Below are 23,193 nucleotides of genomic sequence, written 5' to 3' on the forward strand. Positions count from 1 at the left end.
TCTTTTCTCACTTTATGTGCCAAAGGTTTGAACCAAGATGGGTAAAAAAGAGCTGAAGCTAAATCACCAGGGCCTGTATGCGCATCCAGGTACTGAGGGGATGATAACAGATCATTTGATGATCGTAAGATGAAATATGTGAAGACAACAGTTACTCAGGGATTGAACAAATCCTTTAGTAAGTGTGACGATGTGGAGCTGGACAGGAAGTTTAGATTTAAGAGACACAACATTTTTCGGTAAACAGATGGGATACAGGACACACCTAAAGTCTCAAACCAGCGAGGCTCGCTGCCGTCAGTTTTGCAAGTTTGCTTTGCTCTTTGCTTTACTGTGTCTAGATCTTTCCAAGATGTGTGTTGTGAAATGTTGGAGTTCATAAAACAACTACTTTAAGAGTTATTCATCGAAGTACTGGGGCATTGCTGTAGTGCTTGTTCTGCAAAGTTGCTTTCGTATTGCTCATTTAATTTTTGAGATCCTCTTCTGTACGCTCAGAAACACCACACTTATTTACCCTGTTCAAGATCTTTAGCCAAACCTTCCTTTTTTTGTTCGTAATTTTTGTCTTTTTTATTGTTTTGATTTTTGTTTTTTTTTTACAGTATTTGACAATTTAATAGCTGATGACAGCCAGCTACATTTTAGTCATTCAATATTCTTCTAATAAAATGGCCAATATTTTTCTTGATCTCCTCTATCACAGCATTATGGCAAGCTATGTTTATTGCTGTTTATGTGTAGTAGGCGTATGCAATTTCAATTTGTTAGACAGGGGTTTTCCAGGAGGTTCCCCCACCATGTGATGTTCTGCACCTGTCTCACTTTCATTATACAATTAGTCAACTGACCAATTATTTGCAGTTGTGCACGCAGCTAATGCTACGGCCACATGGACTGTTCCATAGTGTTACATTACAATTAACAGCTTGTGTAATGACTGAATGATGAGCATTCAGGCTCTAGTCTTGTTAGCGGAGTAAAGTGATTTTGAAAAATCAGGAAGCAGACATTTTGGGCTGCTTATGATATTGGTTGACTTGTTCATCATTTAATTCTGTCTTGTTTTAAAAGTTTTCGCAATGCGCTTTAATATGTTTGTATTTGTGACTGTGCTATTGCCTATATTGGCTAGGACACTATCGAAAAGAACTTTCCTTCAATCTAGATGTGTTATTTATTGCCTAAATAGAGACTCAATATAGAAAAAAAATCACATTTTTAATTTTCCATTAGTGCCTGCTTTTCACTGCTCACTTATACATCATTTTTGCTGAATTTGCAGATTTGAGATGAGCCCTGAAGACTGTGATGGCTCCTGTAACTAAGGCAGCCATAACTCTAGATTTCAGACAACAGGGCAGTACGGCAAAGATGACTGCTGCCAATTTGGCTGTGATCCACTTTTACTTTCTTTCCACTTATTTTAGCTACGATTGAAGGTTTTATGAGCCTTATGTTGCCTATTAGATAAAACAGTCAGATCTGAATACATAGATTACAGGTTGAAATGGCTTTTTATTGACAGGAGTCATTCTTTTACCTGCAGCTTCTAGTGAGTGGTTGGTTTGTTTTGTGTCTTGTGTGTCTCTTTGTTGATGTTTTTGCTGATTTCTGAGATTTGTTGTGACCATAAAGTTTTTGGTTCGGTTCCCTTTTTTTAAAAGTGTCAGTATTGGTCCCAAAAAATCCCACTCTGGATGATTCCAAGCATGAGTGGGCTGAGTTCTCAACCAAGCCAGGGGAGGATACGCTCACAGACACATACTGAAAAATTCACAAGTCAATCCAAAATGAATTCAGGTTATGAAATAGTAATGCCACTGCCAATAACATATGGGCAGGGCGAGCCACATTCAAATCAGCCTCACTGGCAGCTGAGCTCATTGAATCTGGTGGCATGCATTAAGCTGTCAAACAGCTCGGTAAGCAGGCTGTTTCAGTTTCACAGCGCGTCCGGCGTTCGATAACACCTGTCAGGTCTACCTGCAGGACTGCTGTAGTAAAGTCACAGCGCTGCAGGAGACCTCGAATCAAAGCTGCCCTTTGTGTTTGGATCACAAAGTGTTCAGTGACACGAAAAGTAACATAAAAAAAGCTCAAGTTTTTCCTCCCTCAAAGTACCTTGTCAGTTTTTAGATACAAGAGACGGTGACTCCACTAACAGGAGAGAAGCAATCCCTAAGATTGATGATGCATCCTGTCCACAGCCAAGTCGACACTTTAAACCAACATCCATTTTTCAGAACAAACAGCACAAAATAAAACACACTCCTCATCTTAAACACATCCCTCTCTTCCTCCGTGTCATAAAATTTAAATATGTAAAGATAACAAGAGGAGATGACAGATACTCACCCACAGCCTTCAGGGAGGCGTACTTGTTGATGTCCTTGTTTTGCTGCTGCTGCTGTTGCTGCTGCTGTTGCTGCTGTTCGTAGACGTGAGCCAGCTGGCTGAGGGCAGGGTACGGGTGCTGCTGGCCCATGTTTGAGCCAGGTGCCACATTGTTGTTGATCTGACCCCCCTCTGTGTGGAAAAAGACACATGACAGGACAAGGTCATAATGAGGTTTAAGACTGAAGCATCTTGCGTAACATGCACTTTTGTTTTTTTAAGTCGCTTCTTCTCGAGCTGCTTGAAATGCTTTTCACGCTCCACAATTCTCAGGACACATTTGCTTCCATTCATGTCAGGACCATCAGCTGATGGACTCCTGCCATCGACACACAGCTGCAGCTGTTTGTATGTCACACAGCAAATACATCTTTGGACAGAATCCAGAGTGTATATGGACTCTGATAAGCTGCATCTGCACTCTATTATCATGCTTGCCAGTTCATTTATGCCATCAGCGCTTCAATATACAGCCTGCATAAACATTTCAGTAAACTAAGCTGACATCTTTTATGTACATTTGACTGAGGCTCTCACAATAAATACTGAAATGAGGAGCAACAAAACGAAAGCTGCTCGTTTTTTATCGGAGCTGCTGTGTGGGAGACTGACAGCTCAAAGCTACCCTGAAGTGATCGCTTATGGTCAAGCTTGGGATTTAAATACTAGAAGAGTGTCAGAAATAATAGATTCAACATTTGTAAAAGTTATCCAATAAGAATAAGATTCTGTTGATGTGTTCCTCACACTTTTCCCCCAACCCTGTTTGACTTGCTGTGATGTTTAGGGATTTTAAACAACAAAGATACAGTGAGGTGAGCTCTTTGGGATGAGATTTACAAGTCTGATTGAACACGCTGTTGGGGAGTGATTCAAAGATTTTCTGGTCTAATAGTCATAGAATCAGCCTCTTTCATACCATATCTTTGCTGTTAGCTGCAGTTTTTTATTATTTGAAGTTACATTAACCAGCTTTAGCCAGGGGCATGTCCAGAGAGGGGGAAAGAGGTGGCATAGCTCTTGTTTTAAATTTGTTTGGCAATCCCAAAACTTAAAAATAGAAATTTGCATTGCTATAATTTATTTATGTATTTATTTTGGCTACAGATAGCTGTACTTTATATAGTTCAAACAATAATTTAAATTGAACACAGGAATTAGGGACATTGATGGACTGCTATGTTGTGATCCTGCTGCCTGTGAGTCGAGGGATGAGGTCAAGTCAATTGTATTTATTTAGCGCAAAGCTACCAGAATCAGAAGACTTTAACAAGATGTAAATTTACTAATATAGCACTTTTCTAGTCTTTCAGCCCAGTTGAGATGCTTTACATTTCTGGTCATATTAGCCTATTTGTACCATGCTCACAGTCTGATGGTAGAGGCTGCTAAAGTAAGGGACTGGTAGTATTAGCTGATCTCATACATACATAGATACATACATTAACAATACATTCTCCACAGTCACCATATTTGTTTTCAAGTTTGCCGTCGTCATAAACTTTTGGCTTTGGGCTGCTCCCCATAGTGGATGTAAAGGGAGTATAAATGGGCCTTTAGAGTTTCGTTAAAGTTCCATGACACAGCTTTTATAACATGGCAACATTAAGCATCAGGAAGAAGAAATCTGTCACTGAAGTTGTGGGTGCTTGAGAAATGCTGTCAGTTGACACAGGCCCTTGTCCTAATCTTAAGTGTTCTACTGAAAATTGCAGAGATATACGCCCTTTTCGTTTTATGTTTTTCTCATACTATTTCCTTTAAAAGGTTATATTAGCCACCTGAATAAATCAAAACAGACATGAGAATCTTGAAAGTGCTGTAAGTATAAAGAAGAAGAGCTCTGTAGCTGAAGTTGCTGATGCTGAAAAAAAAAGCTGTCAGTGGACACAGGCCCTCTTTCTTTTCTTTTCTTTTCTTTTCTTTTTATTTAAAGTTATTTTCTGTTTTTTTATGTCTTTAATTATATATTAATTAGGACAGGAGATGGAGCAGGAAACAGGGCAAGAGTGGGGAGTGACATGCAGGAAAGAGGCCACAGGCTGGTTCGAACTGGGCTACTTGCACAAGGGCGAACCTCATGGAGCCCGACCTTAACCACTAGGCCATCTGTGCTGCAGGCCCTTTTACTTTATTGAACTTCTACTAAAAATAAGTTAAAATGAGGGACAACCCCTGACATCTAAAGCTACTGAACTTAGTAACTGAATTACCATATTTGTTTTTCGAAGCTAATGATTTTGACTCACCTGTAGCTTAAGGCTACTTACGCTTTTGGGCAAGTTGGCTACATCTTGCAAATTTTTGTGCTAACTAGAAAAGCAGCTTTCTACTTAGACAAATGTATGGAATGTATGTTTTTTTGTTGTTTTTTTTTCTAATAGGAAGATGAATCCGATGTTTTGATTAATAGCATCCCAGTTAGGAAATTTAATTACTGTAACTTCTTACCCACAATTCATTTGGTGATAATTACACTTCAAAACAAGAGTTAAATGCTGCAGTCATTCTCAAAAACCATTCCATGCACAACAAGGAATAACTGGCTGTAGATGGCTGCATCTTAACCATCCTAAATCATCAGTGGACCATATGTTGTTGAATTACGAGAAATCAAGTCCTTCATGTTCTGGTTATGATAAACAGGCAATCAGTCCCCCACATGCTAGCTCATTTTAAAAGCAACCATATGCTGTGTGGTCAAAATTAATTTGCAAATGAATCCATTTTCCCAACTGCACTACCCTGGAAGAAGCTGCACATGTGGATGGGACGGGGAGAAACTTGGCAGGGTTGTAAAAGAGCACCAGGGAAGTGTAGCAGTCATTTAGTCTACTTTTAAGCCCTGGCTGAGTGTTAAAATATACGAGAGGATTCAGAGGACTTCCTCTCCAGCATTGTTCTCTCGCCGCACTGAGACTTGCAGATAATTGCAAATTTCTGTTACTGAAGGCGAGGGTATCCTCGCTAAGTGAATACACTCTGTTAAAAGCCCCAAAACTGCCACTTGATAATTTGAAAACGTTCAAAGCTAGAGAGGAAGAGAACGTAATGAGTTCAGGAGACATAAAGGCAGGAGGATGAGAGTGCGTAAGGGATTAGAAAGGTGAGAAAACATTAGGAAAGCACAAGGATGGACAGTAAAGGAAGGGAAACCTTAACACAGTCATAAATACAAACTTCTTCTTCCCTCTATCACATTTTGGCCCTCAAGGTGCCCATTCAGAGAGCCTTTTGTTGCTCCACAGCAAACAGAGAGGGGAAATTGTGTGGTCACAACCTGACAATATTGATTTCCTCCACCATTTTCTCCCTGTTTCATCTCAGCCCGGCATTGTTGAGCCATGAGGTGTGCTCAGAGGCCTTAAACCTGCCTGGTCCGACTGTCAGGGAAGTTGTGCTGTTCCTAATTAATCACCCAGCCCTGGCACTGACTCAAACCAACCACACACACACACAAGCACACACACACGCACATATACACACACTGACTGACAAGGTAGAGAGAGTGGAGACAATTAAAAAGAACATCAGAGAGAGAAACAGCGTGAAGCCGTGAAGAGGAGAGAATGAGAGACTCCCCGATGTTGGGAAATGTCCCACGGCGCCTTAGGAAAAGGGAAAAGACACATGAGTGCATGTAGAGGACTGCTTCTCTTCAAGCTAAATGAATTTGGCTATACTATGTCTGTGAGAAAGGGGTTTGAGCTAAAATCATAAAAACCCTTTTCTCTTGTCCATTTAATAGAATTTCTGGGAAAAACAGCGCTCAGTCCAGCGACAATAAAAGCCAGACCACTGCGTTATTTTCACAGCCGACTAAAATGGCCGACACGAGGTCACCAATTTTCTCATTTCATAATGGATTTTGTCTGGTTGTGGAGCACAATTATAGAATTCAATATCCTATCAAAGCACAGGTGCACTGCCTTGGTTTCAGGCGCTCTGCCATGAAATGGTTTGCAGTAATGTGAATGTGTGATCAGTTATGGATTCACTGGATTGAAAAACAAAGAGTATCAAACAAGAGGAGACAGCCTCACATTGTAGTGGGCTCCAAAATGTAATTGTGGGTAAATGTGTTAGGCAGTCGGTATAATAGTATCTGGTATATGTGAACAGTGTTCTAACAGAAAACACTCACACACAGTGAATCCAGCTGGACTCAAGGCTAGGATAGTTAGCTGCTCAGGGTTTGATTAGTTAGCTCATCAAAGAAGTGCTAACATCAACCTCTAGCCGAACCATGAACTGTATAATAATGGGGAGTTGTAGAAATCCCTTAATCTGTTCGAAAACTGCTCAGAACTGTCGTAAAATGAAAATGTGAATAAAAAATAAATTAAAGCACGAGATTTTCTCAAGATCTTCATGAGACTTGCTGATGATGAGGTCACCGCATATAGATCTCCCAACTGGTCCATGAAACGTTAGCAGGGCGGGCCTCAAACACCGAGGTCAGCGCAAAGGCTCTGCCCCCAACAGGCCTCCAGGGGGCTGGCCAATCACAGAGGGCTTTGTTAAGTTGGGTGGGACCTTAAAGAGACAGTAGCTTAAATTAAGCGTTCAGACAGAAGATGCAATATGTGTTTTCAAAAATACCAGTGAGGGGGTAAAAAGGGATTTGAAATCATGTAGAGTTACTGAGGGAGCACCAGAGGGGCAGTATACAGACTTGGGGGAAAAAAAGGGTCAATACCCCCTCTTTAAAGGATTTACATTCCAAAGTCACACTAGCACAAAAGAAAGACAGCATTTTCCTGTCACTGAATAAATGTATCAGCATCTCTAATCAAGGCTTTGTATTTGGTTTCTCTTACTCTTCACTTTGATACTAACCACACAACATGTACTGTATGTAGTATCCAGTCTATACTAACTCTCCTTAGCTCAATACACAGGGCAAAAAGTGTGGCTTTTTTATTTTTAAAAATAAATTCAGGAACAATAGCAAATTGAATCACATCCACTAGGAGAAATAATTATGTGTCCCCTGTTAATGTGCTCTTAAAACAAATGTGTTATTTACTGCATTATCCCTGTGATGGTCTAGAGAAGTGCAGCACCATTCACTGCATGCATTTATTTATTTTGGGACTAGGAGTAAGCCGGTCCAAATGTTGCCCTTTGGACCCCCTGCCACACCAGCACCTGTTTAAGTGTTGGATTTGCGTCATTCCTTTATACGGCATACCAAATCTGAAAGAAACAAATTCTAAAGCACCTCATGGGCGCTGTAAGAACAGAGACTCATACAAGAAATCACACCCATGCTGCCAAGGTTAGGACTTCCAGTAGGTGTGAAGTGGAAGAGTGGAACATTTTGCTCAGCCTCAAAGATTATATCGCCACATTTTTATGATCCAGTTTGCCAGTTCTTGGTTCAGGTGTTCAAACTAAGAAGTAACACGGTTCACTGCTGCTTCGAGGTATTTTCCGTCTCCTGTTTACTCTGATACACTCTTCTTCAGATTGAAAAACAATCTCCTCCCTCTCTGCTTCTGTTTGCTTACAGACTGCTGTAATTATTTCAGGTTCGGAGAGTGCTGACTCTTCTCACACACTCGTTTGACAAGTGACAGGATGATGGGAATTTGAGCCAGAACACATGTAATTGCTCAAGTCGTCTTATGCAATCAAGAGGGACAAGAAATAAATCCCTGCATTCTGTTCCTTCCATCCCACTGTGATACTTCCCCACTTTATTCTGCTCCAGGATTAATATTTGTGAGCATGTCTCATCTCTACATTAATGGGAAAGACAACACACACACACACACACACACACACACACACACACACACACACACACACACACACACACACACACACACACACACACACACACACACACATACACACACCACACAGTGAATAAAAACAAACAGAGCTCCTCCTCTGACATCATCGCTCTGTAACCCATTCAACAGGATGACTGACAGCTGTCATCAGGGCAGTGAAAGAGATGCTGAGGGAGTTCACTGCTGTGGTAATCATGTCCTACAGAGCTGGAACAAAAACACTGACTCACACAGACCATCCTTTTATCTAACTCCAGGGCAAGCCATATTTTAATCATTTCACTGTTTAGTTCATAGAAGATTTTTCAGCCTCTGAAATGTTTGATTGTAGCTGCTGTCTCTTTAAAGCTGGGTATACACTATGCAATTGTCGGCTTGTTTTGAGCCAATTCGCCACTTGTGCGACTATCTTTTGGATCGGGCTGAATTTCAGCTCTATCGTGTGTCGTGCTTCATGTAGTATATGTGGAGTAGTGAGAAAAGATTGACACCTCCTGCTCCTGATCACAAATCCATTGATCGCAAGAAAATAGAACATGTTTCAAATCTGTACCACAAGCCGACTTGCCTCAACTTGCATAGAGCATGTGTGATCTCTGAGGTGACGTCGAGAAGTTAGTCTTAAAAGTTCAATTTAGAATTGAAAGACCGTGTTTTCCACGTCTGCCCTGCCAATTCCCAGTACATTCACGTCTTCTTTTTTTTCGTTGCCTCTTCACACAGAATGGCACAAATCACCAAGACAGTGTGTTTGTTTTTGTTGAGCATCTTTGGTGCACATCTCCCACTTCTGGTTGTTTTTCTTCTCCTTTTATTGACATTGAAGAGATGGATACAAGAGTCCAGCTCCCAAACGCCAAAAGGAGGATACAGAGTCTGATGCGGGGACGTATAGTGTGAGCAGTGAAGTCGCGTCAGAGCATCGGGTCCTATAGTGTGAGAACATGATTCATGGGCTGGAAACTTTTGACCTCAGCGACTGAGTCGTGCAGTTTGAGATGGAGCTGAGTCTAACGATCTGAAATATGGCACAGTGTATCCCTGGCTTAAGTCTACCCACTCTACCATCCTCCTTCTTTCTGATTGGCCAGACTTCTCCAAGCCTGTCAGGGGCAGAGCTATGGGCAGACTGGTGTTTGAGGCCCACCTCTCCAACATGTCATGAACCACTTAGAGTGTCCTTAAGTAATGGTGTCATCATTTTAGCTTGTCTTGTAGAGGTTAAATGATGATTTCATGCTGTTTTCAAAACATCCACTTTGAGCAGCTTACTCACAGGTTCACCTAGATTTACAGCAAATGATTTTAATAGGAGTTTGAAAATGTGCATGCTTAGCATGAACAACCAGCATTATTGCTCTATATCTAAGATATGAGAAAGCAAATACCCCCTCTTTATTGGCTCGAGACTCAGGATTCATAGAGGAGCATGGGTCTCAGCCATAGCCATCCATTCATTCATGATATGGGGGTACTGAGAGACCGCCCTGAAACCTCATGGAACTCTTGGTATTACAAGATGGAGTTAGTACTAGTGCTGTTGCTAAAACATGTCCAACATGGATGGACAGTGCCCACTGTATTTCAAACACAGACAAATAGAGCTGATCACGTAATCTGTAGTTCATACTTGAGACACGTTATAAAAATTTAAATGGAGAGAATCCTTGATGTCAAATTCATTCATTTCATCTTTGAAATTGACAAAAAGCTTTTTGAATTAAGGATCTGAAATATCTATAAAATCTTGGTGACTTCAAAATAAAAGATTGGCCATGGATGAGAGAGGTTCAGCAGAAACTGACATTTTATCCTCTGAATTCGCAGAACTGGAGAGTGTGATACAGGCTTCTGATCTGAATATCCTGCACCTGTATACACTCCAACACTGACATGAAGGTCTGCTCACTAAAGCTTAGGCCTTCATGTTCACCAAAGCACTGGTTTCATGAGCTTTGGGGACTCTTTTGTCTGAGATCCACATGTAACCCTTTAGAGTTTGACAGCAATTAACTACATGCAGTAAACCATGTTTACATTGTGAACAGCAGCTGAATCTGGTTTTAGCTTTAACTTAAGTCCTGATTTATCTGTGATATTTGTTCTGCAAACTCTCTATGACCCTGCTGTCAGATTTGGCAACAATAGGAGTTCTTTCTGACAATCAGTGTAAGGGTCACTGTTGAATAATGGAAGCCATACCAGATGGGACATCAGAGCCTCTTTTGCTCACATGGTTGTTTAGCATGTGCAGCCATGTTCTCCACAGCTGTTTTCCTTTCAGGGTTGATTAAGAAGTTCAGAGATGCTGATACATCTGTTGGGTCATCTTCTGTGTACCGCAGAAATTTAGCTTAGCTTTGATAGCTAATACTGCTGATGCAAGTGAGACAGCTCTACTTTTGTGGGAGCCTTTGCAACGCCACATCTCTATCTCAACAAAATAAATTAAGATCAAACTTTATAGTTGAATTTACTCATTGTTGAAAGATGTGAGTCATGTGATGCCATTTTAAGTATAATAAGTATCAGGAAGTTAAAGAAAGCTTTACATTTGTAAATTTGGTTCATAATTGGATCAAACACCAGTATTTCTGCTTTAAAGGGGGGGATTTTTTTTTCTCTTAGACTTTATACTGTCCCTCTGGTGCCTGCATAGTAGCTTTACATGGTTTACAGTTTTAAAAAAATGTTTTCTTAAACTGGTGTTTTAGAAAACTCTTGTTTCTGCCTCAGTCAGAAAGCTGCTGTCTCTTTAAGGTCTCCCCTACACAGACCTCCTTCCATCTGATTGGCCAGCTCTGTAGAGGTGTGTCAGGTGCAGACCTATAGTCAGACCTTGGCTCCTCTAGTATGTCACAAAACCAGTGAGGGGATTCATATGTGATGACCTCATTGCTTCAGCAAGTCTCGTGAAAATCTCGCGCTATTTTGAAAACAACTCATTTTAGCAGTTTACACATATTGTAAAGCACAATACAGAGTATTTCAGAAAAGATGAGCACTCGGTGAAGAAACTCCCAAACTGATATGTTCATAGACTACAAAGCTCTTCAAGCCCCCGAAGTCCCAGATCAATAGGGCAGATGGGCAGCAAGAACAAGCACATCACTGAGGCTATCAAATGAGCATCTCCCTTAACTGATGTTTCATTAAGCTAGGCTTATGACACCTTGTAGAGGCATAACAGTTAGCTCTAGCATCCAAACACTCAATGTGTTTTAGAAAAGCTGAGTAAATGAAGAGAGGGTGACCTTTTGGTGACAGTACCCAATTTTGGTTTCATTTATCAGCCCGATAAACTCTTTTCTTCACAGTGTATGGCTCTAATCTCTTGTTTCAGGTCTTTGTTGATGCACCATGATGTTCACTTTTCCAACTCATTTCCATTTTGTGTTGAACTGATTTTAGACATCAGAATTGTTGGCATGGAAACTTTATAAAGTGTTCGCTGTATGGGGGTCATGTTTAACCGAAGCCTTGAAAAATCCTGCCAAAACTTTCATATCAATTCCTCACAAGAAAAAAAATACACAGCTCTGAACTATAACTGAATCTGTGCTGTTTACACAGCATGGTATTTTCTACCTCAGAGCCACTTCAACAGCTGCCAGAAGATATCCAAAGGTCAGTTATTATGACTTCCTGTAGACCTTCATGAGCGTGACAAGAAAGATGTCTGGCTGTGTGAGTTTACTGCTGCCCGTTATAAAAGATTAATCCTCTCCTGTTTACCATGCTGTTTCTCAAGAACTGCTCACAACCTTTGCTTTTTGTCAGAGAATATTGAAAAATGTGGCTGTGGTTTTGATGTAAAGTTGACTCACAGCTCCATTACATGAATCGCCTTTTGCAACAAACTCTGTATTGAATACCAGAGTAGAAGGTAATCAGAAGCTGTAAACTTTGAGACAGACCACATCTCAGATCTCATTTACAAAGCACGTTGCTGTAATTATACCCTACTCGTCAAGTTTTGCAGCTGTGCACAGTTTGCTCTTGTTTTGAGTCTAACTGTGGAGATGAACCATCAGCATATCCAGTCAATGCAGCATTGGGCGGCATTGTTCACATAAAAGTGATGAGCTGAGTGGGAACGTAATACTTCTCACCAGTGTATGGTGAAGCTGACTTATGGGAGCAGAGTTTTTTCCCCAGAGGAAGCTTGTGAGAGCAGCTCATCTAGGTTAAAACACTCTTATATCTGACCCATTTAACAGCACAGGCCACTGGCACACAATGTGCCAAATTATGCTGCGTTTAATCTTTCGATATCACTAGTCAGAAATAGAACGTGATTATTACAGAACAAAAAGTCAAAGTGATGATAATACTTGATGTGTAGGTATAATTTTTTGGTCATTTTGCAGTGAAACAGTTGGCACCCCTCATGAATACAGTATTGTCATAAAAAAAAAAAATAGTCTAACTGTGCATGGCTGTTACCACCAGTATGAATCAGATGTTTTCTGCAGTGGGGGTTACTGCCAAACCAGATACCCAATTATTAGCCTAAATAATATCAGATGCCTTAATAATATTAGATTTTTATGTGATTTAAATATTACATTTTTTCCACAAATAGGCCTATTTTAATTTTTTTTTAAATCATTTGATAATTTAAAGGCAGAGCCTGCAGGGTTCTCCTCAAAAACAAAAAAAGTCATGTTTTAACAGGGATAAGCCTGCTTAATTGTCCCTTCTGGGCCTCTTTACATGTGTCTTAGTGTCCATGTCTGCCTCAAACCCTCTGCCTGTTTGTTTGTTGGTTGTTTCAGGACTTTTCTGGTCGCAAACTGAGCATGATTATCTCAGCCAATCATAGTGCACCCAGTGGGCAAGTGAGTGTGTGTTGATGATAGCAGCAGAGGAAGCTATACTGAGTAGCTACAATAGTGAATGTGGCACGGAACAAGAAAAACAACCAAAGGAAAATGAAATGCCAAACAGATAAAGCTTTTTCCCAAACAAGGGTGAAGCTTGGCTTAGCTTTTGTTTTTAAAGGTAGTTATATTTAATATCCCTTCCTGACGCGCCCTTTTGTTTTGCAACAAACTAGCTGTAATACTGACCATTCTGTAAGTCTTCCTGCCCTGCATTGACTTAAAGCTAAACGAGCACCTTCAAGGTAACATTACTCACAAAGAAAGAAACTGGGAGTCACTTGAACCTCACAGTAATAGCAAGTTGCAGTGTAGCCCAGTTAAACCCGTGTTTGTTCTTATCTAACGTTGCAGAAAAATATACACTTATCTGAATACCCTGCAGAGCAAAGGAGCAGGAGAGGCAGGATTACAGTATGTGTGACCGTACAGATGAGACAGCTTATGGCTGATGAGCTTATGACCTCCAGGTAACAGACACCACAGTCAGCAATGCACAACATGAGTGTGCAGCACATGACTCTGCAGAGGCAGAGTTGTACAGCACCGAAACACAGAGCAATTTCAAAGAGGCGCACTCTCTCCCTGGTGGAAAGTTAGACATCCTCGCACTGAGCCGAGAGGCAATCCTCCCGGGGCGAAACGGTATCTGTGCTTGTCTCATGTCCCAGACAGGGATAAAGCTGCTGGAATGAGGTAGACACACATTCAGCTGAGCGCCTTGATGTGTACTGTGAAGCTGAAAATGAAGACAAAAAAAAAACATTGAGAAGGAGCCTGAGCACATGCATGTAGGAGTGCTTGGCCTGACTCCATTGCCACTGGCTTTACAGTGTGATTTCACCGCTTGTTTGACTCGGCACAGAGAATTGTAAGCAGCTGAATCATCTTTTATTCCCTCTTTCTCTTCACTCTGCGAATGCATAAACCCTTTTTTTTTCACCAGCTGCAAAACTACCTCTCTGTCATCACTCAACCTCTTTCTCTCTTCCACTCATCTCTTGTCATGGCAACGGTATTATCTCGTGTAGTATTTGCTCCAGAGCGCGCGGCAAGTTCGTATTGTCCCACAGTCACCCACGCCCACATATCAACAGGCAGGCCGGCTGTACTGTACTGAAAAAGTCATTGTTATGCAACCTATGTTATGCTGCCTGCTGCTCCGTCGGTCTGTCTGTTCATCTCTCTCTACTTATTCTTCACGTGTCTGCTTTCGCTCCTCTGAGCCTGTTCTAGGTCACATCCTAACAGCTCTGTCGGGCATTGTCAAAAAAAAGAAAAAAAAAAAAAGAAAAAGAACGCATGTTTTATTGAAAGAGTCGCTCTAGTTTGGTAAAAAGGCAATTTCATGAGTCATCTTTGGGTATTACTGAGCAGAGCGTTTTAACTTTGAATAGATGTTGACACAAAAGTCTGCGCCGACAATGAAAACCTGTGTAAATAGAGGCTGAACCTGAAAGATGAGATGTGTGCAGTTGTCCAAAGCTGCTGCCGGTGTTGTTCTGTGAAATTGGGGGTGACAGCAAACATCTTTGTGATATTAGATCAGGGGAGTTGAAGAAGTGTGGCATCCTGAGACGACAGACAACTCTTACTGAATAAAACTGCTTCCATCTTACATTCAACCTTTAAAAAAGTCTTTATTGACCAACTTTACCTTGGATGCATAAAAGAAACAACCCAAAAACTCCACCCACGAGCTTCACTTAGCCGTCTCAGCGTCTGGTGAACCAATTTGAAGTGTGACAGGTGAGCCTTTCCCATTGATGGAGGTGGCCTTGAAGGTAACGTGTTTGATGTAGTCGGGTCTGTTTGTTATGATAAGTGAGTCTCTCCTGTGTGGCTTACAAAGGAGTCTGAGGATGCTCTTAGTACATGGTTATGCTAATGTTTTCCAAGCTGCAGTGAGGCGAGGCAAGGAGGCCCTGTTTGTGTGGCACATTTCATACTCCAGTGTGATTCATAAGGGTTTTGTAAGGTTAAAAACAGAATACACAAGACAGAATGGAAAATAAAAAGAGCAGGAGTGAAAAATAACCAAAGTGCACAGTTAATACAATCAAACCTTTTTTTTAGATCTACAGCAACTTAACAGCTGAAGGAGAGCAAGAGGGACTCAAGGGCTACATTCACACGTCAGGCCGTTATGCTCAATTATGATTTTTTTGTTTGTTTGTTTTTTAAAGTGTAACTGCGTATTTCGACTTGCTTTGCTGCTGGTATGATCCCCGCCTTTTCCTCTCCCTGCTCTCCACAACGAGAAACACAATCACATACTTAAGTTTCACTTTTGCTTTTCTCTGCGCTCCACTGCCCATCTCCATCTTTGCTTCCTTCCATGTTAGAGTTAATTGAGCATGACTTCTGCTCCAGAATGACGTCAAAGTTGCATTGTAGGGCGACCTGGCTGTTCAGGCCGCCATGCGCAGAGCCGAGTGACAGGGAGCTGAGCAATGAAAGGAAAAAAATTGGAGGCCAGCCCTCACTCGATGGGAGGTGACTCTTCTGATTCAAAGGGCTCCTGATACAAAGCATCGGCTCTTGTGGCTGCATCAGCTGTGCATGACACATCTCTAGCTTATTGAGGAACTTTTGCGTGCAGCTGGGTCAGTATGCTCCATGGAAGACAACAATGAATTTAATGTCAATGCCTGGCCAAGCTTTAACCAGAGTGGCACCAAAATATCATCATCAAAAGTTGTCTCACTACACCATCTAGCTAGTTAGCAGCTGCAAGCTAGGTCAAAGCCAAAAGTATCTCCTCAAATAAACCAGAGACAGCTTGAGACTCTGAAGCAGTGTAGGAACAAGGTAACAAAAAATTGAAATAACAGAAATGTCAATACTTTTTGCTATTTCAAACTTACTCAAAATCATTAGCATCATTCTGCAGTTAGCCCTGTCGCTACAGAACAGCTCCCTTTGGCTAGCACCTGTAATGTCAATATTTTCAAAGCTTATTATAACCAAATTATATTTATCTTTAATGCCACACATTGCTTACAATGTTAGTTGTACGTTCTTTCTTAGTCTTTGAATTTAGACTGTTTTAAGAGGCTACTAGCTTAAACTCAGGAAACCCAATGAACCAAGAAAGCTCCAGTCCCTGGCAGCCCCAGTGTGCAGCTTTCTGTATTTATTATGTAGCCTGAAAGCTCTTGACTCGTCCAAATCATCCACTCTTGTGTGACAGTGCACACACATCCTTGTATTTGTGTAGGAGTGTGTGTGGCCTCCTCTCTGTTTCTCTGCATATGCATATTTAGTCACACTGAAAATGGTAAGCAGGTTATGTGTGAGCCTGTGCGAGGCGGCAATGGAGAGCTTCCTATTTATTTGCCCTGCCGTCTGTTTACAGAACATAAGAAGCGGCGCGTCTATCTTGACCTCATCCCTTCAGCCCGTATCTCTCAGCTGCAGCATGGTGGACGGCGAGGATCACAGAGCGACCACATGCTTTGCTGTGAGACTGCTGAGCTCACAGGAATCTTCGCTTGGAGCAGGGTGTAAAATCCACTTTGTGTGGCAGGAGGTAAGGTGATGGAGTTCGTGAAATGGCTCGAGAAAAGAAGAAGTTTCTAGGCCCTTAGTGACCAGGTCAGGCCTACATGATTTGCGGGCGTGGGGTGAAAAATTAATTGAATCCTTATCTAAAAAAAAACAAAGTTTGCTGGAGAGTCAGAGGGACAAACTGTGAGGACAGAACAGATGTCTGAGGCTGCATGGGTCCTGCTACCTGCTGGCACTGTCAGCAGTTGGAGGTAAGTTTGAAGTCCAAAAAGCCCACGGACAGAAACTATTTGACACCAATGCTAACTGTTTGAAAAGGGGCCAGCTCTGCGACAGCCGAGTTAACTGCACACAGCTTTTAGAGGTGCTTCTAAAGTCATGAAGTAGCCTGCTTCAGAAAATTGATCCTCAACCAGAGGTGCTGTACCCCAAGGGGGGTGCTTGAGCAATCGAGAGCACATGAAAAGATTGTGGAGTACCTCGATTCATTAGCCGAAATAAAGAATTACTATGAAAAAGTATCTTGACAAACTAATTGATTTAAATGAATCTTTCACTTGAGCTTCTTGAATTGTGATACAGATCTATGAGACTGGCTGAAAAGCTCAGAGAGAATAGAGGCTTCAAGAAACAATGATAAAACAGCTTTTACCCTACAGAGGAGTAAAATGAAACTACTCTAAATAAATAAATAAATAATAGACACCATGAGGTCGCTTCCAGCAGGCTATAAGCTAAATGGTAGCATCAACAACTGAAGTGACTGGACTAATGGGTCAAGATTTTCAGTAACTTGAAACTCTGATAAATGGAATATTTAGCTGTGTAATAACTGGTGAGTAAGACTTGAGTACTGAAGACTCAAGATTTGTCTAAGTTTTCGGGGATGTTTTCACCAGTTGGGGTGCTGGTCTGGTCCTCGTGAGGCGAACACTTTAGCAGCTGACCAAGGTTCAAATGCAACCTGTGGCAACTCTCCACTCTTACCCTATTTCCTGTTTCGGTAGTGCAACCCTTCTGTTTTGTTAATGCAGTTGTTGTGATTCTGACATTTCTGACCGAGTGAGGACTTTGTCAGCAACAGATTGGTGAAGGTTATGTCTATATGTTTCAATTCTCAGCGGTTGCTAGGCGCTACCCAAGTAGCTGCCTGTTGCTGCAGCTCTCTTGTCTTTGTCCGTTTCTTGTAATTTTTTCGTCTCTTTTTCGTCATCTTTGTATTTGGAGTGGATCATCACTTTGTATGGTTCATTGTCGGTCACGGACACCAAACTTTTTGTGGCTTCGGCGGTATTTTTTACTACTTTTCTCCTGTGTTTGTCTGGAGATCCTACATGTAACCATGGCTGCATTGTTTACATGCGAAATTAGCTGTTAGCTGTCTGTAGCATGTCAATGCTAACTAGTGTAGGGCTTGATGATTTCCCTCGAGCTGAGGAGGAGGCGGTGAGGACGACGTGCTGGTTCTTGGATGTGAGCTAGGAGGTGACGCCGTGGACCTGTCCTTCCATCCATCGTTGTTGGGAACGTGGGATCTAGCCCCGGGGGATGGACGAGCTAGCTGTGCTAATCCAGCGGCATCGTGCTGTTCACGGACGTGGCTGACATCGGACGCCGCAACACATCGGAGGAGCTTCGCCTGCTGTGAGCAGACAGGATCCAGGAGACAGAGACTGAACTGACTGCTGGGGAGGCTCAGTCCTGGACCCTGTGGAGGTGGAGACTGGCTGGGCTGGAGAGTGGTGGACGAGTGGTGGACGGGATGTCGTCATCTAATTTCTTATGGACATTTTTGCACTTTCTATACTCTTTCTTACTTTTGTTTTCTTAAATGCTGCGGTGACTCCTGAATTTCCCCTCGGGGATAAATAAAGTATTTTCTATTCTATTCTATTCTATTCTATTCTCATGTATGATATGTAAAGTAGAGCACCATGGGGACACTGACTTTAATAGTCCAGGCTCAATTTTATACAATGAACAGTCATGTAGAATTTCTCATTCCGTTGTCTTCATACTCGATGCTAACCTGCAATCTAGGGATGAGACTGCTAGCACTCCAGCAGCAGTTACTGTATAGAGGGATGACTTTTGGTGTTGCTTTATAGTAACTAGTAAAGTAAATAAATGAATAAATATTTACATTAGTCCGAACACCCAAATTTATCTTAGTTCATAAGCTGGATGTGAGTATTTTGCTGTTTGAGCTTAGCTCCTACGTTAGCTTATTTAAGGATGGGCGAAGACCAGAAACCAAAGTTGAACTAGCCTCATGTTTAGGTAACACTTCTAGGTATGAAAGTGCTTTAGTATTTAAACTTGAAGAAAAGCAAAGTCAGTAAAGCCACGCCTGAACTCTATAAGGAATATTAGCTAAAAATGCTAACAAACATCATGCTAAATGCTAAACAAAAAAGGTAGTGGTAAAGAAAAGAAAGACAGTGAGCCTGCTCTCCAGAAAAAGCAAACTGTTGTAGCTATATGTGTAGTAGCTGGCTCGCACTAAGATACCAGGGTTTAGCTGGATCCTTGCTACTGTGCAACTAAAAGTTACTAAACTGTTGATGCTACTACTCTTTGTTTGATGTTAACCTAATGCAATGAACAGGTATCCTACTAGCTACCTGAATGTTATGATATGTTTGTTCTTGTTAGCCTAGCATTGGGTAAGTGGAGGCTCTGTTTAGCTTTTAACTAGAAAATCCATTTAAAGTGTTCAAGTTTCATGAAAGAGCCGGTTTAAATGAATTTCTAACATAAATGCTTGGTGCCATTGGAGTGACCTTGATTTAATCTGGCAGCTGTAGGGGTGCACATGAAAAAGGGAGAGCTTCTGGGACAGCAGCTATATGTTGCAGGACTTTAAAGTAAAGACGCATAATGAGCAGTTGCTTAACACTTGGTGCTAAAGCAGCATGTGCAATATGATTAAAGGATCTTACTGTATTAAAGGCATGTCACTATCTCCAACTCTCATTATCTGCCCTCAAACACTGCCTTAAGGACTTGAGCGTGCTTGGTCATGAATAATATATCTCATGTAGCTTCACCCTAAGGCTGCAGTGTGGCTCTCCATGCAGTTCACTGTTTGGCTGCTTCGTAGCAGTCTTTGTGTCAAATCCTCAAACTCTTTTATGTACAGCCTCGTTTTGGCTCTTATCTTTTCATCACCATATGTTGCTTTGCTATGCCTTCGCTCATTAGCACATCAGTACGCTCCGATTTAGGAAGACATAGTAACCCAGAGAACACTCAAGATGAGTATACAATGGAGAGCGATATGAGGGAATTATGATGCCAGCCCTGTTTCAAAAGTGATCACTCTTCTTGGAGCTATTCCCACAAGAGGTGACCACTGAACCTGTTGGAGCGTGGCGCTGGGAGACCGTCTTATTGAAAAGTCTGTCAAGGAAAATGTCGCCATGGAACGATAGCAGAGAGAATAGCTTATCTACCCTTAATTGTTCCTCCCTGAGTCTTTGAAAGCACAATGACTTCCACGGCACCTTTTTATGATTAGAGCCTTCCGTCATACCTTCCTCATTTTGAAGTGCTATCGATTTCCTTTGTTCCAGAGGTTTCTGTTTCCTATTCACAGTGGAGCGTTGGAAGCAAGATTCGACATCTATCTCCCGCTTGTGTTGTCTTGTCACCAGACAAAGCGTTGTCTGGAGTCTCTCAGGACATTGTTAAGGGAAGTGACTGAATCAATAGTAGGATATCTGGCTGGTATCTGCAAAGGTTTGATAGATGTTTAAACTTCTAATGGCTCTGTTTGTAGGAACTGGAATGTAAAATGGTAGAAAATGTCAAAGCTATTGTGATAATGAATGTGTTCAATCCATTAGGTGTTTTCTATTAAAGGCCCTACAAGGACTTTGCAAGAGACTTTGAAACAGTCTCACTTGTTTTTCTTCCACATTTGCCTGTTTATAATTCTCAATTTGAAATGAGATTGGACTAGGGAGGACAAGAATCTCTTTATGGGGCATAGACAATTTGACATTTGACAACACTACGCCGACTGCCAAGGCAAGAGTAAGGTCTGACCTTTTTCTTGAAGAAAACAAAAGTTTAAAAAAATGAATAGGAAAATTACGTTTGTTGTGCTTGGTGAGGTTATAGTTGGTAGATGAGCACTGCTAAGACATTACTATCATTCACTTACATTACATGCTGGACACATCCTAGGACACCAAGCTGAACAGATCTCACTGCCCCGCCCACCTTCTGTCTACCAAACTACAGTAAAAACTGAGTTTACTAAGTTTGCTTGTTGTCGCAAATTCCAATAGTGGCGCTACGTAACTACAGATAAATACGTTACATCCTTGCTTTGCATTGTGCAAAAAGTTGTTGCAAACAAGAAAAGTAGTTATGAAAATTAGATATGTTTTCTATTTATTTGCTTCTGAAACAATTGCACTTCTTCGGACAGGTGTTGATGGTACTAATGGGAAATGGTATCTTTATCTTGGAAAACAACACCCATTCTGGCCACAGGTGCCACTGCAAGCAACATCAAACGGATAGTCCTCACACCGCCTATAACTAGTCCACTGTTTTCCTCCACCTGCCTCTCACACATAGCAAACAGTTGGATATTTATCAGTTTTCAACTCTGAAAACAGCAGATGGTAGCATCCAATTTGTAGCAGCATTATAATTTGTCATTGCTCCAAACAGAGAAGGTATCATACCTTGTGGCATCCATTGAGAAACAACTTAAGCAAATGCATAATAACACCTCCAGATAACCAGGCCTGTTTATCAAGTGCTTAATACATTGAGTCCTGTGTGCTGCTGAGCGACAGATGTGTGGGAGAACACTGGTCAGAAAACACAATGAGCATAAAAGATGTTTGGCGAGGAAAGCTGTTGAATGTTTTTTAATAACAGCAATTCGACACGCAGTTGACAGGAAATCATTGGCCTAGACTTGTTTTGTAAATGCAATGGTGGAATGGGTTTTAATTATAAGCATGGCAGCAACTATTGTGAGAAGTGCAAAGGTCTGAGCCAAATTGCTTTCTGGGTAATGCTGGAATAACCAGCGAAAAGTAGAATATGTCTGTTACATCTAAAGAAAAACTCCTTTCGCTTTCTTCATCCGGATATTTGCAGAGTCTGTGATGGAGCGCGCTTTCCTCCAGACAGACACCTGACCCCAAAACATCTCAAGAAAATTAACTTCTCTGGCATTTCAAAATATCAGATTTGAGGCTTCTGTGACATGATTTTATCCCATAAAAGCCTTGGGCGGTCGTCTCCAGTGGCTACAGACTGGGTGTTCCTCCCTGTGACAGGCCTCATCAGTCAGAGAGCAAGAGGGAGAGACAGAGAGAGTGCAAACAGAAAAAAGCACGAGTGACATTATGATGAAGGAGCACCATTCATAAAAACTGTACCACAACAGCATCTAGGCCTACTGTCTTCTAGATGACCCCGCAGAAATATGTCCTTTTTTTAGGGCATTGCCTGATTTGCCTACTTTTTTTCCAAAACAGGAGGAAAATTTCCATCTTCTCTTTCCAGACTTTGTGCCACCCATATTGTGCCACCTCAACTAAACTGAGCTAAACTGCCCCCCTTCAATCTCTCATCCACTGTTGTGAGTCAGCAGTGGGACAGCCGCTCCATCAGCTGAAGGCACCATGCAGAAAGAGACAAACTGAGACTGATAGATAGGGAGGGAAGCAGTGAGAGATGTTGATGGTAATGATATGTGTCTCCACAGGAGGAAGGTGACACCTCTGACAACATGTCAGAGACACTGACCCAGATATCATCTCTGAGAGGCCAGTGGAAGGACATTGCTTTCCATTGATTGCGTGGGATAGCCTGACAGGTGAGGGTACTTAGGATGGCATAATAAATGCAAGTACGATACAGTTGTAGAAGAAATAATGACATGTGTCCAGAAATGATGCCCTGGAAACATCAAAAGCTGACAGAAGAAAAACACATGCTCACTGGAGATTTGATGCAAGCAACGAATTCAGAAAATGTTGTAACAGATGTCAGTTTCCCATTTTTTTGATTACCATATAACACTTAGAAAACCAAAAAGGCTACTTTCTGGAATTCTGAAAGTAAAACATTGATTTTCAACAGCTACCTAGCTTCATTGGTGACAAGATTAGAGCTACAGACAAGCTAGTTCAGCACTTGGACTCCTCTACCAATACTCTTGTGAAAAGTGCATTAGTCAGCTTTGCATTCCCTTGCGAAAATATACCAGGTCTTTTCTGAAAAGGCATTGTTCAGAAGGCAACACATTGCTCCAAAACATTGCTCAATACAAAGGTGTCTCTAAATTCCATAGTACTCCCATTCTTTTGAATTATGCTCTAATAAGATAATGTCAGGTGGTCCTTCTTCTCTTTATGGCTGAGAACCGGGCTTCCATGATTTCCGAAAAGAATTTTAGAACTGTTGACATTTGATTTATGCTGTTAAGCTGTTAGTTGCCAGAGTCTGCACAGTGTTGACTAGCTCCCTGAGCTGTCACGTTGTAATCCTGCGCCTTGGTTGAAGCCTATTTAACTGAGTGTGAAAGGTTCTTCAGATAGACACATATATGTCCGTAAGGGGAGCCTCTA

The 23,193-nt window shown here is 41.5% G+C and overlaps 1 protein-coding gene across 1 annotated transcript in view; it reads right to left on the bottom strand.

Annotated features, from left to right (window-relative positions):
* shisa9a (shisa family member 9a) overlaps positions 1 to 23,193 on the bottom strand; it is a 70,218-nt gene that overhangs the window by 20,080 nt on the left and 26,945 nt on the right. The window contains exon 3 of the mRNA XM_074663001.1: positions 2,359 to 2,529. Coding sequence (XP_074519102.1) covers positions 2,359 to 2,529 — 171 coding nt within the window. The remainder of the gene's footprint in view (positions 1 to 2,358; positions 2,530 to 23,193) is intronic.

The sequence above is a fragment of the Halichoeres trimaculatus genome, unplaced genomic scaffold (assembly GCF_033239565.1).
Source record: "Halichoeres trimaculatus isolate MK-OKI-2021-1 unplaced genomic scaffold, fHalTri1.1 fHalTri1_scaffold_23, whole genome shotgun sequence".
Lineage (NCBI taxonomy): Eukaryota > Metazoa > Chordata > Actinopteri > Labriformes > Labridae > Halichoeres > Halichoeres trimaculatus.